Source organism: Oncorhynchus tshawytscha, linkage group LG19, assembly GCF_018296145.1.
Source record: "Oncorhynchus tshawytscha isolate Ot180627B linkage group LG19, Otsh_v2.0, whole genome shotgun sequence".
NCBI lineage: Eukaryota > Metazoa > Chordata > Actinopteri > Salmoniformes > Salmonidae > Oncorhynchus > Oncorhynchus tshawytscha.
This window is the reverse complement of record NC_056447.1, coordinates 54,729,907-54,745,837: the sequence shown is the minus strand read 5'-3', so window position 1 is coordinate 54,745,837 and position 15,931 is coordinate 54,729,907. Positions and strand designations below refer to the sequence as shown.

The 15,931-nt window shown below is 48.8% G+C and overlaps 1 protein-coding gene across 1 annotated transcript in view; it reads right to left on the bottom strand.

The window, feature by feature from the left end:
• The window catches only part of LOC112227452 (tight junction protein ZO-1-like), an 80,813-nt gene that overhangs the window by 13,752 nt on the left and 51,130 nt on the right, over positions 1-15,931 (bottom strand). Inside the window, exons 5-14 of the mRNA XM_042301908.1 lie at positions 15,326-15,510; positions 14,101-14,196; positions 13,893-13,975; positions 9,654-9,864; positions 8,593-8,693; positions 7,855-8,037; positions 7,495-7,677; positions 6,829-7,089; positions 4,254-5,144; positions 2,421-2,512 (exon numbers count right to left, since the gene is read on the bottom strand). Of these exons, the coding sequence (XP_042157842.1) occupies positions 2,421-2,512; positions 4,254-5,144; positions 6,829-7,089; positions 7,495-7,677; positions 7,855-8,037; positions 8,593-8,693; positions 9,654-9,864; positions 13,893-13,975; positions 14,101-14,196; positions 15,326-15,510 (2,286 nt within the window). The remainder of the gene's footprint in view (positions 1-2,420; positions 2,513-4,253; positions 5,145-6,828; positions 7,090-7,494; positions 7,678-7,854; positions 8,038-8,592; positions 8,694-9,653; positions 9,865-13,892; positions 13,976-14,100; positions 14,197-15,325; positions 15,511-15,931) is intronic.

The window sequence follows — 15,931 nt, the reverse complement described above, 5'->3', positions numbered from 1 at the left end:
GTCTTTATTCTTTTGGAACTTTTGTGAGTGATATTTACTGTTTATTTTTTGTTTTTCACTTTTATTTATTATCTATTTCACTTGATTTGGCAATGTAAACATATGTTTCCCATGCCAATAAAGCCCCTTTCAATTGAAATTGAGAGACAGAGACACTAGATAGTGTTCACATTACATCACTGTGCTCAGTGGGTTGAATCTGTGTTTCACATACTGGTCGTTGCACTGTGTAACATGTCCACTAGGTGGAGCTCTGGGGTCGACTCTGATAAATTAACCAGGTAGATTTCCTTCTTCTCGGAAAGGACAAATCTCAGCATCATCCTTTACCCACCTCTTTTTATTTATTTATATAAATATCACACACACACACACACACGGGTCCAAAATTGACGACCTTGATAAAGATGAGCTGTAATGACGGTATAAAGTATGCTATTTTTTTGTTTTTATACTATTTTATACCAATACATTTTGTATAACAAGTTATATATTTTTTTCTCAAAAAGGTAAGGGTCAAAATGATTGAAATCCCTAAAGATTCTTCGAAATAAAGTAGTAGAAAGTTTAGTATTTGGTCCCATATTCTTTTAACACACATTGATTACGTCAAGCTTACGACTCTACAAACCGGTTGTATGCAGTTAGTTTTTGGTAGTGTTTCAGATTATTTTGTGCCCAATAGAAATGCAATGGTGAATAAATGCATCGTGTCAATTTGGAGTCACTTTTTATTGCAAATAAGAACATAATATGTTCATGTGGATGCTACCATTTACGGATCATCCTGAATGAAAATGTGATGATTATACCCACAGTACATGCTAACCTCTCACCATAAACAACAACAGGAGAGGTTGGTATGTCTTGGTGGTATGCTCTCTTTTCACTCGTCAAATTATTATTTTCTTATTATAAAATGCCTTGTTAAAATATCTTTCTCTGAGCAATTGTATTAATGAATTATTTTATACAGTCATGATTGTGTTAATAATTTCAGACCCCTCTGGAAATGACATTGATTTGATCCAACGTGACGGGACAGTGAGGGCACACGCTGAGTGGACACAACATTATGAACACCTGCCTGACCAGGTGAAAAGTTATCATCCCTTGTTGATGTCACTTGTTAAATCCACTTCAAAATCAGTGTAGATGAAGGGGAGGAGGCGGGTTAAAGTAGGATTTGTAAGCCTTGAGACATGGATTGTATGGGCCAGAAAAAATATTTAAGTGCCTTTGAATGGGTAGTAGATGCCAGGCGCACCAGTTTGTGTCAAGAACTGCAACGCTGCTGGGTTTTTCACGCTCAACAGTTTCCTGTGTGTATCAAGAATGGTCCACCACCCAAAGGACATCCAGCCAACTTGACACAACTGTGGGAAGCATTGGAGTCAACATGTGCCAGCATCCCTGTGGAACACTTTCCACACCTTGTGGAGTCAACATGGGCCAGCATCCCTGTGGAACGCTTTCCACACCTTGTGGAGTCAACATGGGCCAGCATCCCTGTGGAACGCTTTCCACACCATGTAGAGTCAACATGGGCCAGCATCCCTGTGGAACGCTTTCCACACCATGTAGAGTCCGTGCCCTGATGAATGGAGGGCAAAAGGGAGTGCAACTCAATATAAGGAAGGTGTTCTTAATGTTTTGTACATCCATTGTAACATTTCTAGTACAGTATGTGGTCCTTTCAGGAGTTGAACCCATGACCTTGGCGTTAGTAGCACCAGGGTAGAGTGCTGTGGTTTGTGTGTGTACAGTGTGTGTGGTGTGTCAACAGGTGTGTGTGTGTGTGTGTGGTGTGTCAACAGGTGTGTGTGGGTGTGTGTCTACAGTGTGTGTGTGTACAGTGTGTGTGGTGTGTCAACAGGTGTGTGTGTGTGTGTGTGTGGTGTGTCTACGGTGTGTGTGGTGTGTCTACAGTGTGTGTGTGGTGTGTCTACAGTGTGTGTGTGGTGTGTCTATGGTGTGTGTGTGTGTGGTGTGTCTACGGTGTGTGTGTGTGTGGTGTGTCTACGGTGTGTGTGTGTGGTGTGTCTACGGTGTGTGTGTGTGTGTGTGTCTACGGTGTGTGTGTGTCTGTGTGTGTGTCTACGGTGTGTGTGTGTGATGTGTCTACGGTGTGTGTGTGTGGTGTGTCTACGGTGTGTGTGTGTGTGTGTCTACGGTGTGTGTGTGTCTGTGTGTGTGTCTACGGTGTGTGTGTGTGTGTGTGTCTACGGTGTGTGTGTGTGTGGTGTGTCTACGGTGTGTGTGTGTCTGTGTGTGTGTCTACGGTGTGTGTGTGTGTGTGTGTGTGTGGTCTGTCTACGGTGTGTGTGTGGTGTGTCTACGGTGTGTGTGTGTCTGTGTGTGTGTCTACGGTGTGTGTGTGTGTGTGTGTGTGTATGTGTGTGTGTGTGGTGTGTGTGTACCTGTAAGTAGCCTTCCCCTGCTCCAGGTTGCTGAGGGAGTTGGCTTTGGGGACAGGCCCAGGTGCAGTCACAGGTCTGGGCAGGTCTGCAGGCTGGAACACCAGACAGACCGGAAGTTAAACCTGACTATTGTATCTACACAGGTTGCCACTATCTGGCCAAGTTGCAAAGTCAGAAGCACTGAAATTTTACAATTTCTCTTCTTAAAATATGATTTGAAACCAAACCTTGACCTTAACCACTCTGCTAACATTATGCCAAATCCCAAATGAAATGTTTTTAATACATTTTTACAATATAGCCCATTTTGACTTTGCAGCTTGAATATATAGTGGGAATCAACTACACTACCTCACATGATATCTTGGTATCCAATCACATTCATCAGTTGTTCATTACCCCAATTACATGTTATCCTGGTATCCAATCACATTCATCAGTGGTTCATTACCCCAATCACATGTTATCTTGGTATCCAATCACATTCATCAGTTGTTCATTACCCCAATCACATGTTATCCTGGTATCCAATCACATTCATCAGTGGTTCATTACCCCAATCACATGTTATCCTGGTATCCAATCACATTCATCAGTGATTCATTACCCCAATCACATGTTGCTCTGCCAGAATAATCCGTGCTTCTACACCTGCATTGCTTGCTCTTTGGGGGTTTTAGGCTGGGGTTTCTGTACAGCACTTTGAGATATCAGCTGATGTACGAAGGGCTATATAAATACATTTGATTTTATTTGAATCCCCTATGTGTCACTGATTATTAGGTCTAGTGTATGTTCTTTCCAAGTAGCCCCTGTAGATAGGCTAAGTGTCCTAGTACCCAAGGTTGAGAACCCCAGACTAGTGCTGTGGTCGTCATGACATTTCGTCAGCCGGTGATTGTCAAGCAAATAACTGCTAGTCTCACAGTAATTGATCGCTAATTAACGTAAACCCATTTAGCATCTCCTGGTTTCCACACACAGACTACAAGCCACTGATGCAGACCTTTGGAACATCTACATTTTAAAAAGTCTAATAAAGCCCAATAAAGACTACATAAGGTATGCGACTATGATTTGAAAAATTCGCTAACAAAAGACATGAGTTTCTTGCCTTACTGCACACAGGCTGGGCATTATTCACAAGTGATAGGCTAATATTGTCACCCATCAGACTATTCTTGATTTAATCTTTACATTTACTAAATAATACGTGTGAAATTTGTTTGGAGTTAGAATGGACCTTTATCGTGCAACTGTCCCGAAACAGGGACAGCGGAGAATTGCACTTAAATCTATACGCACTTTAATATCAAATATGAGGACGCGCTTTTCCGTTTTCTTGCCAGCCAGGTAGACTATACTCCTGTTGTAAAGAGAAGCAATGTGCTTAATATTAGGAAAGTTGAGAAATAAATATAGTATGCCTAGCCTATAGAAAGCTGATGGGATCCTCCTCTTTTTAGTAGAGGCCATCACTTTTCTCAAGCAATTGCATAGCTTATAGAAATGTTGCGCAACATGAGCTCATGGGCTCTCATGAAGTGTTTTATTAGATTTCCCATTCACATTCACATTGATATCAGAGTGTTTAGAGGGACAATAGAGTGCTGAGTACCAGGCAGTTAACAAGTTTGGTAGGCTACTAATGACCATCAGCAGCATCAGAGCTTGGAGAAGCATAGTTACCGTGACTAAACGGTCATATGGAATTTGACTACCATCATGAATAGTGACAACTGGTGTGGTGGTAATAAGGTTATTGTAACAGCCCTATCCCAGACATACATTATAAGCATGCTGTCTAGGTGTTTGGCTGTGTTGTACACCTACCCTCGTCACGGTAGAGTCGTCAGCCTCCTTGGCTCGGTCAACAGACAACGACCTTTTATTCTCAAACATCTTGACCCTGTTGAGCACCGATTGGGGCTTCATGGCCGGGTCGTCCCTTTCCTCCTCCCCCGGGGGCTTGGACCCCGCGTTTACTCCCATCTCTCCCGGGGAGGCCAAGGGTTCAGGTTTGGGAGGGGGCAGGGGCGGGTCAGAGGTCATTAGAGGTTCACGGTTGTAGCCACCGCCCCGGCTGGGAGGTCCTGGGTTATAGGAGGGTCTCAGGCCAGGAGCAGAGTCTCCATAATACTGCTTGGGGGGGTCTGGGGAGCGGGGCGAGCTTACGGGGTAGCAGTGAGGGGACTCAGACTCGTAAGGGGAGCGAGCGTCGTAAGGGCCAGCCGAGGGCGGGGGAGGCGGTTCATCGTACCGCATAGGCCCCGGAATTTTACCGTGACGAGGCCTGCCGTCGTAGCCCTGCATCCCCGCCGGTGCCTCATCGTAGCAGGGCTGGGGGGGGCTGTAGTCCCTGACTGGGCCGTCCTCGTAGGGGGTGGTCCCCCTAGGAGTGTAGCCCTGCTGGTGGCCCGGGCCAGGCTGGTACCCCGGGGGCTGGGGGGAAGAGGTCTGTTGGTCGTAGGGGGGCCACTGGCCGTCGTCGAAGTGTTGAGGTACACGGTTGTTGTAGTGCAGGTGAGGGTCAAAGTTCCCCTGGGGAGGCTTTGGTTCGGCGTAGCCCCCCCCGTCGCTACAGTAGCCGTAAGGCGGGTGGTCGTACTGGCGGTGTGGCTGTTGGTCCTGGTAGGGCTGGTGGGTGTAGCTCAGAGACGACTTCATGCCTCTGTGGTTCACTCTCACTGGTTCCTCCAGACTGTACAGATCCTTCTTGTACATCTGCAGGGGAGTCGGATGGAATATAGAGACATTAATACTAGTAGGAACTAGCTAGTTACAGGCTATAGTTTGAACACAAGCATTTGGTCAGAGCTCGGGTGAATAAGATTTCCAATGTATCAATCATTACACATGGCAAATTAAGTTGAAAACTTGTAAATCTCCTTTGGAAAACTATGTTTTTAAAACAATTTAAATTAACAAAATTACAGAAACTACAGAAAATCCCCCAAAATCAGAGAACGAATCAATTAAAGGGGAGGTTTCTGAGAGGTTCAGCTCAAATCTTCAAGGACTGAACACAGATCAATTAAGAAACAACACATCATCATTCATACAATTAAATTGTAGTAACTCCAAAATATATCAATACATTTAACAAAGATCAAAGTGCAAGTACACAAGCAATTATTCCTAATCCGTTCTGAATGCATATTTGACTAGAAGTCTTTCAGTCACTCCTGAAAAGTTCCGTATTCTCATGACGTCATCACCAATCAGTTGACGTAGTCACGTTTTTTTTGGGGGGGGGGGTGTCAAAAAGAATGTTTTTTTGTGTTGTTTTTTTGTGTACATTTTCTGAAAGGCTTCATTTCAAAATGGGTGATGTGTAGCCTGTAGACAACACCTCGAGTAAACGGCAGACAGTCACTTCCTATGGTAGAAGCTTGTAACATAAACTTCTTAACGTGAGTCAACGCTACAACGGAAGATATAGTTATGTAATGCCCCCCCATAGAGCGAATCAACCACTTTGACAGAGACTATTAAATACCAAGAAAACTGTCTGCAGGTTAGCATAGTTTGTCATGCAACATTACATTCAGTTGAGCATCTTATGCAACTACAATCTACTACAACAGCTACCAACTACATTCTACTATATAATAGCACTACAGCATACGGTACATATACCAACTACATTCTACTATATAATAGCACTACAGCATACGGTACATATACCAACTACATTTGCCACTGCAAGAACATTTGCCTAGACTTCAACTAGAGTCAGTCCGAGAAGTTAAGAAGCTGAAAGGAACCATTAGAGGCCATGCAGAGGAAGAGGAGGAGACAACAGTAACCGTTAATGTTGGCGCTGGTTCTTCTTATCCCGGTCACACGGTCAGACCGGTCCAAAATGGCACCCTATTCCCTATATAGTGCACAACTTTGGCTGGCTCTGGTTAAAATATACTTAATAGGGAATGGGGTGGGGTTTCAGATGTGCCCACAGACTAGACTAGACCCCCCCCCCCTTCCCCCTGGGTGGACTGCAGACCCACTGTGATTGGTGCATGTGTACTGACCACACACTGACCAATCACACACAAGGTGCATGTTTGAGACGGACTACAGTACGTTGCAGTCGGACTACACAGAATCACATTACAAATCACCTTGCTTTTACATCCCATAATAACTAGTCATATCAAACACGCTGTAAAATATAATTCTGTGGTCACACAGTGTGGGCGGGGCATGCAGACAAGAGAGCCAATCAGAGGATAAAGAAGCGTGTGTGAAGAAGAAGACAGGACAGCAGGCTGGAGGGGGAGATGGGCGGGGCAGAGAACCCGGGCGGGGCAGTTAAGGGCATGACTGGCCCAGGCCCGGTCCAGGTGTTCTAGGGAGGCAGCAGGTAGGTGCTGGGGTGGTGGGGAGGTGGTAGGTAGGTGAATACCTTGGGTTCAGGACCAGGGCCGAGCTGCGGGTCAGACAGGGGTTGGGGTTCGAGTGATGGTGGTGTTGGGGGCGGGGCTAGCTCAGTAGGGGCGGGGCTGCTAAGGAGTGAGTCTGCAGCCGGAGCTTCCTCCTCGGGTTCAGAGGTCATACCCTCTACCTGCAGTGCAGGTTGCTGTGACTCAGCCTCAACACCAGGGGGCGCCACAGCCACCGCAGCAGGCAGCAGAGAGGAAGGAATAGCCAGAAGAGCATCGTCTTGCTGTGAAGTATCGTTAAGAGACATTTTTATTGCAACAGGCTGCCAAGAGAAAGAGCACAGCAACACTCCACAAACTACAGCAGTTTCTATCTCCATAGTAACCTTCTCTCTCCATGTTCCTCCTCCTTGAATCATTTTTACACCATCCAGAAACCCGTTTACAATGTATTTGCAACAGTGTGGTTAACTACAAACAGATAGTATACACAAATACATATGTATATTGTAAAGCTATGTAAAGGGTCTCTCTTACTGAAGGAACAAACACATGTCCTGTTTCACTCTGAAGAACAGAACACATCGCAGGTTGTAATAACATCGTTTCAGCCCGTTTCGCCCCTAGAGAGACACCTACAGCTAAACCTCCAATCCTCTCTCCCTCCAATTCCTCCCCCTCTCTCCTACCTGATGAGGAGCGGCGGCCATTTTGAACCCGGACGGGTCGATGCGGTTGGCCGGGTCGGGCGGAGTCACGGCAACGTGCTGGTATCCAGGGTAACCGCCAGTCGAGGGGTCCTGGATGACGGGCGGGTCCTCTCTGACCGGCTCTGAGGAGCGGGTGATAGCTGGCTCCGTGGGAAGACCAACCTAATGGGATTTAGAAATGAGTTACAACACGCTGAGACTTAAAAACGTGTATGAGGTATAAGGTGTTATGTTTTTTCCCCTCCAAGTATTGTCTTAAGGCATAATTCAGTATTTTTGACAGCGAACATTAATTAAATCAAATGTAAAAAAATATTTTTTTTAAAGAATCCGTCCCACCTCGTCGTTGAGAGTCTCGTCTAATTCCTGGTCGGTGTAGGCCCCGCCCTCTGTGTCCGTGTCCTCGTAATCAGAGGTGTGGCGGCTGTCCGTGCTGTACATGGAGTATTCACTGCCCGGGGCTGACAGGTATGACAGACGGTCATCATGGATGTCCAGGTCATCGTCCGGCGCGCCGTCCGCCTGGGGAGAGGAGGAGGAGCAGGGGGAGGAGCAGGAGGAGAAGGAGGAGGAGCAGGGGGAGGAGGAGGAGGAGCAGGAGGCAGAGAAGGAGGAGGAGCAGGAGGAGCAGGAGGAGGAGGAGAAGGATCAGGGGGAGGAGAAGGATCAGGGGGAGGGAGGAGGAGGAGGAGCAGGAGGCGGAGAAGGAGGAGGAGCAGGAGGAGCAGGAGGAGGAGGAGCAGGAGGAGGAGGAGCAGGAGGAGGAGGAGCAGGAGGAGAAGGAGGAGGATCAGGGGGAGGAGGAGCAGGAGAAGGAGGAGCAGGAGGAGGAAGAGGAGGAGCAGGAGCAGGAGGACGAAGGAGGGGCAGCAGGAGTAGGAGCAGAAGGAGAGATGGTAGTAGTAGATGTGAAGAAATATACAGTTTTCTTAGGGTTGCTTCAGCAGGTGAGTCGGAAATGTTTTGATGTTATAAAAAAGCTCCACTGTGTTCGCAAAGTATCATATTCATACGATAGATTCTTTTTTAGAAAATGTTACCTTAAAACTATAATGGACATCTGAGTGTTTCTCTCACCTTGCCCTCTGACACCCAGACCAACTGGTTCTGTTGCTGCTGGATAGTCTCCTTCAGAGCTCCGTACCAGCCATCGTTCATGTTGTTCATGTTGATGGTGGCTAAGACAGGAGGCCAAAAGGGTTACCGTTTTTATTTATTAAAAGGGATAGTGTCCAGATCTGGGCAATTAAGCCAAATTAAGCACATTTTTATGTCTCTTCGGCCAATCTAAAAGGAAGTTAAGAGGTACTTTCGCGAGCCAATGCAAACTAGCGTAAGCGCAATGACTGGAAGTCTACCTGAACAGCTAGCATGATGCTACTAATTAGCATGATGCTACTAGTTAGCATGATAATAGCATGTTGCCATAATGCAGCCAATATATCCCACTATCCCTTTTAACACGCTACTAGTAAGCATGATGCTACTAGTTAACATGATGGTACTAGTTAGCATGATGCTACTAGTTAGCATGATAATAGCATGTTGCCATAATGCAGCCAATATATCCCACTATCCCTTTTAACATGCTACTAGTAAGCATGATGCTACTAGTAAGCATGATGCTACTAGTAAGCATGATGCTACTAGTTAGCATGATAATAGCATGTTGCCATAATGCAGCCAAAATATCCCACTATCCCTTTTAACATGCTACTAGTTACATGATGGTACTAGTTAGCATTATGCTACTAGTTAGCATGATAATAGCATGTTAACAATTCAACTCAAGGGTCAAAGAATGGATCCCTGAGGGACTCAAATGGTTGAATACTGAGGTTTATGATAGAGAGCAGTTTGTGTATGTAAACAGCCGGGTATCTAATAGGGCCAAGATATTTTGTGGAGTTCCTCAGGGATACATTCTCGGACCCGTGTTGTTTTGGAAACACTTAATTTGATACTGTCATAATATTGTCAGAAACGTGACATAACAAATGCCCTTCCCTTTACTCACTGGTGAAAAGGGGATGGTTGTTCTTCCTTAATTTCAGGGCTCTCTCTACTCTCCTCCCACCCTCTCTCCCCCACCTCCTCTCTGCCCATCTCTCCCTTCCATCTTCCCCCTCTCTACTCACTGGTGAAGAGATGGTGGTTGTTCTTCCTTAATTTCAGGGCCCTCTCGTAGAGTTTCCGGGCGGACTTCCTGGACTCGGAACAGAGCCTGGTTCTCATGTTCTTGACCCCCTGTTTGTTGTCTGGGTTCAAGAACACTACGATGGGGTACCACTGGGCGTAGTTCAGACGGTCTACTGCGTTGGGGGTGATGTCCAGCACTGCATGTTTGTCCTATATACCAGAAAAACATCACTTACATAATCTATTCTTTCTACTGGGGCAGAGGGCCTCAACACAGTCAGTGATTCCTCCTACTGGAGTAGAGGGCCTCAACACAGTCAGTGATTCCTCCTACTGGGGCAGAGGGCCTCAACACAGTCCGTGATTCCTCCTACTGGAGTAGAGGGCCTCAACACAGTCAGTGATTCCTCCTACTGGAGTAGAGGGCCTCAACACAGTCAGTGATTCCTTCTACTGGGGCAGAGGGCCTCAACACAGTCAGTGATTTCTCTTACTGGGGCAGAGGGCCTCAACACAGTCAGTGATTCCTCTAACTGGGGCAGAGGGCCTCAACACAGTCAGTGATTCCTCCTACTGGGGCAGAGGGCCTCAACACAGTCAGTGATTCCTCCTACTGGGGCAGAGGGCCTCAACACAGTCAGTGATTCCTCTTACTGGGGCAGAGGGCCTCAACACAGTCAGTGATTCCTCCTACTGGAGTAGAGGTCCTCAACACAGTCAGTGTATCTCCTACTGGAGTAGAGGGCCTCAACACAGTCAGTGATTCCTTCTACTGGGGCAGAGGGCCTCAACACAGTCAGTGATTCCTCCTACTGGGGCAGAGGGCCTCAACACAGTCAGTGATTCCTCCTACTGGGGCAGAGGGCCTCAACACAGTCAGTGATTCCTCCTACTGGAGTAGAGGGCCTCAACACAGTCAGTGATTCCTCCTACTGGGGCAGAGGGCCTCAACACAGTCAGTGATTCCTCCTACTGGAGTAAAGGGCCTCAACACAGTCAGTGATTCCTCTTACTGGGGCAGCGGGCCTCAACACAGTCAGTGATTACTCCTACTGGGGCAGAGGGCCTCAACACAGTCAGTGATTCCTCCTACTGGGGCAGAGGGCCTCAACACAGTCAGTGATTCCTCCTACTGGAGTAGAGGGCCTCAACACAGTCAGTGATTACTCCTACTGGAGCAGAGGGCCTCAACACAGTCAGTGTATCTCCTACTGGAGTAGAGGGCCTCAACACAGTCAGTGATTCCTTCTACTGGGGCAGAGGGCCTCAACACAGTCAGTGTATCTCCTACTGGGGCAGAGGGCCTCAACACAGTCAGTGATTCCTCCTACTGGAGTAGAGGGCCTCAACACAGTCAGTGATTTCTCCTACTGGAGTAGAGGTCCTCAACACAGTCAGTGTATCTCCTACTGGAGTAGAGGGCCTCAACACAGTCAGTGATTCCTTCTACTGGGGCAGAGGGCCTCAACACAGTCAGTGATTCCTCCTACTGGGGCAGATGGCCTCAACACAGTCAGTGATTCCTCCTACTGGGGCAGAGGGCCTCAACACAGTCAGTGATTCCTCTTACTGGAGCAGAGGGCCTCAACACAGTCAGTGATTCCTCCTACTGGAGTAGAGGGCCTCAACACAGTCAGTGATTCCTTCTACTGGGGCAGAGGGCCTCAACACAGTCAGTGTATCTCCTACTGGGGCAGAGGGCCTCAACACAGTCAGTGATTCCTCCTACTGGAGTAGAGGGCCTCAACACAGTCAGTGATTCCTTCTACTGGGGCAGAGGGCCTCAACACAGTCAGTGATTCCTCCTACTGGAGTAGAGGGCCTCAACACAGTCAGTGATTCCTTCTACTGGGGCAGAGGGCCTCAACACAGTCAGTGATTCCTCCTACTGGAGTAGAGGGCCTCAACACAGTCAGTGATTCCTTCTACTGGGGCAGAGGGCCTCAACACAGTCAGTGATTCCTTCTACTGGGGCAGAGGGCCTCAACACAGTCAGTGTATCTCCTACTGGGGCAGCAGAGGGCCTCAACACAGTCAGTGTATCTCCTACTGGGGCAGAGGGCCTCAACACAGTCAGTGTATCTCCTACTGGGGCAGAGGGCCTCAACACAGTCAGTGATTCCTCCTACTGGGGCAGAGGGCCTCAACACAGTCAGTGATTCCTCCTACTGGGGCAGAGGGCCTCAACACAGTCAGTGATTCCTCCTACTGGGGCAGAGGGCCTCAACACAGTCAGTGATTCCTCCTACTGGAGTAGAGGGCCTCAACACAGTCAGTGATTCCTCCTACTGGGGCAGAGGGCCTCAGTGTATCTCCTACTGGGGCAGAGGGCCTCAACACAGTCAGTGATTCCTCCTACTGGAGTAGAGGGCCTCAACACAGTCAGTGATTCCTCCTACTGGGGCAGAGGGCCTCAACACAGTCAGTGATTCCTCCTACTGGGGCAGAGGGCCTCAACACAGTCAGTGATTCCTCCTACTGGAGTAGAGGGCCTCAACACAGTCAGTGATTCCTCCTACTGGGGCAGAGGGCCTCAACACAGTCAGTGATTCCTCCTACTGGAGTAAAGGGCCTCAACACAGTCAGTGATTCCTCTTACTGGGGCAGAGGGCCTCAACACAGTCAGTGATTACTCCTACTGGGGCAGAGGGCCTCAACACAGTCAGTGATTCCTCCTACTGGGGCAGAGGGCCTCAACACAGTCAGTGATTCCTCCTACTGGAGTAGAGGGCCTCAACACAGTCAGTGATTACTCCTACTGGAGTAGAGGGCCTCAACACAGTCAGTGTATCTCCTACTGGAGTAGAGGGCCTCAACACAGTCAGTGATTCCTTCTACTGGGGCAGAGGGCCTCAACACAGTCAGTGTATCTCCTACTGGGGCAGAGGGCCTCAACACAGTCAGTGATTCCTCCTACTGGAGTAGAGGGCCTCAACACAGTCAGTGATTTCTCCTACTGGAGTAGAGGTCCTCAACACAGTCAGTGTATCTCCTACTGGAGTAGAGGGCCTCAACACAGTCAGTGATTCCTTCTACTGGGGCAGAGGGCCTCAACACAGTCAGTGATTCCTCCTACTGGGGCAGATGGCCTCAACACAGTCAGTGATTCCTCCTACTGGGGCAGAGGGCCTCAACACAGTCAGTGTATCTCCTACTGGGGCAGAGGGCCTCAACACAGTCAGTGATTCCTCCTACTGGAGTAGAGGGCCTCAACACAGTCAGTGATTCCTTCTACTGGGGCAGAGGGCCTCAACACAGTCAGTGATTCCTCCTACTGGAGTAGAGGGCCTCAACACAGTCAGTGATTCCTTCTACTGGGGCAGAGGGCCTCAACACAGTCAGTGATTCCTCCTACTGGAGTAGAGGGCCTCAACACAGTCAGTGATTCCTTCTACTGGGGCAGAGGGCCTCAACACAGTCAGTGTATCTCCTACTGGGGCAGAGGGCCTCAACACAGTCAGTGTATCTCCTACTGGGGCAGAGGGCCTCAACACAGTCAGTGTATCTCCTACTGGGGCAGAGGGCCTCAACACAGTCAGTGATTCCTCCTACTGGGGCAGAGGGCCTCAACACAGTCAGTGATTCCTCCTACTGGGGCAGAGGGCCTCAACACAGTCAGTGATTCCTCCTACTGGGGCAGAGGGCCTCAACACAGTCAGTGATTCCTCCTACTGGAGTAGAGGGCCTCAACACAGTCAGTGATTCCTCCTACTGGGGCAGAGGGCCTCAACACAGTCAGTGTATCTCCTACTGGGGCAGAGGGCCTCAACACAGTCAGTGATTCCTCCTACTGGAGTAGAGGGCCTCAACACAGTCAGTGATTCCTCCTACTGGGGCAGAGGGCCTCAACACAGTCAGTGATTCCTCCTACTGGAGTAGAGGGCCTCAACACAGTCAGTGATTCCTTCTACTGGAGCAGAGGTCCTCAACACAGTCAGTGATTCCTCCTACTGGAGTAGAGGGCCTCAACACAGTCAGTGATTCCTCCTACTGGGGCAGAGGGCCTCAACACAGTCAGTGATTCTCCAGTGAATCCTGTTCTCTTTTCACCATGAGTGGAATAGAAAATGGACAACAAAGACAACATTTGGAAAAAGCAAATTCTGCATCACCAGACATGTCAAAAGAGAACGTCATTCCACAATAATTGTGAAAAAATAAATTTAAAAAATTCCTCAAATCAAAATGAGTCCTATTGAAATGAGTGACTGTACGTGTTAAAAAGAGAGAAAACTCACTCTGTCAATGATCTGTTTGATGGTGTGGAGACGGATGATTCCCGAACTCCGCTGGTCTGTCCCTGCGTCTCTAGGTTCACTCTCTGAAACACAAGGGGAAAGAAATAGTTTCATCGCGTGGTTCTTTTAATCGTTCTATAATTAACTTGTCTTTTAAATGGAATTCTAGAAAACTATCACATCATTTCGATACACTTCTGTTACTCACTTGCGAGCTCGAACAGATCGGGCTCCTCTCGGGAGAGTTTCTCTCGTGCCACGTCAGCGATGGGTCCAAATATCACCACAGGCCTCAGGAAACCAGCTGGACAAACACCCCCAACAGAAGGCCATAAAAACTACATTAGACTGAGTGGGAGGATTATTTTTATTGGGCTCTTCGTTAGCTGTGGAAGACGCCACAGATACTCGTCCTGGTTTCCACACAAAACGTTGGAAACATGTCAAAATACAGAACGCTAATGGACATAGAACTTTAACACAAATTTATAACTAAAACTACACAACTAAAGAAAAGACACATTCTAAAAGCAATAACAATTGTTTCATTTAAAAACAGCGTAACAGTTAGTAAAAGCAGAATATTTGGGTCAGGATTGTGTAGCAGCAAACCGTAGTGTTTACAACCCACCCCAGGGGTCTTTTTCTCCCCTTTATCAATTGAAAGACAATATTTATAGTTGGAGCTACGTTATGAAAGCTCACCACTATTAGAGACCGATTACGATTTACAAGAGTAGCTAGAGAGGAGGGCTGAGGGAGGAGGGGCTAGAAAGGAGGGCTGTGGGAGGAGGGCCTAGGAAGGAGGGGTTAAGGAGGAGGGGCTAGAGAGGAGGGCTGAGGGAGGAGGGCCTAGGAAGGAGGGGTTAGGGAGGAGGGGCTAGAGAGGAGGGCTGAGGGAGTGGGGGCTGGGGGGGCTGAGGGGGGGCTAGGGAGGGGGCTGAGGGAGAAGGGGCTGAGGGAGGAGGGGCTGAGGGAGGAGGGGCTGAGGGAGGAGGGGCTGAGGGGCTGAGGAGGGGGGCTAGGCAGGAGGGGCTAGAGAGGAAGGGCTAGAAAGGAGGGCTGAGGGAGAAGGAGCTAGGGTGGAGGGGCTGAGGGAGGAGGGGCTGAAGAGGAGGGGCTGAGGGAGAAGGGGCTAGAGAGGAGGGGCTGTGGGAGAAGGGGCTGAGGGAGGAGGGGCTGAGGGAGGAAGGGCTAGAGAGGAGGGGCTGAGGGAGAAGGAGCTATGGAGGAGGGGCTAGAGAGAGGAGGGGCTAGAGAGGAGGGGCTAGAGAGAGGGAGGGGCTAGGGAGGAGAAGCTGAGGGAGGATAGGCTGAGGGAGGAGGGGCTAGGGAGGAGGAGCTGAGGGAGGAGGGGCTTAGGGAGGAGGCTTTATGTTTTTTAGCACAGATAAGAATTTATAATGTGTTATTACAAGGCAAGTCATCCTCACCTTCTCTAAGCACCACCCTCTCGTATGCGGGGAACTTGGACTGGACAGGCTGGGCCGACAGGTCCTCTCTGCTCTTCCTCAGGTTCCTCTTGGAGCTCCTCAGGCCCCTGAACCTCCAGAAGTCTGCCCTGTCGCCCCCAGCTGTCTTGGGGAGGCTGTACTGCACGCTGGACAGCTGCTCCGCTCTGGAGACAGATAGAGGAGAGGGAGTTGGATAACTAACTAACTTGATAACTAACTCGATAACGAACCCTAACCCTGCTGTCTTGGGGAGGGTGTATTTCACGCCCAGAGTGGAGAGAAGTTTGTTATTATGTTTTTCTCTGTAAAAGAGAATGAGATTAGGTCGCCCGAGTGGTGCAGTGGTTTAAGGCAGTCCAGGCTCTGTCGTAGTCGGCCGTGACCGGGAGGTCCATGGGGCGGCGTACAATTGGCCCAGCGTCGTCCGGGTTAGGGGAGGGTTTGGCCCAGCGTCGTCCGGGTTAGGGGAGGGTTTGGCCCAGCGTCGTCCGGGTTAGGGGAGGGTTTGGCCCAGCGTCGTCCGGGTTGTGGAGGGTTAGGGTTATGCATGAAATATGCATTTTTGGGGAATCAAAATCACCGGTG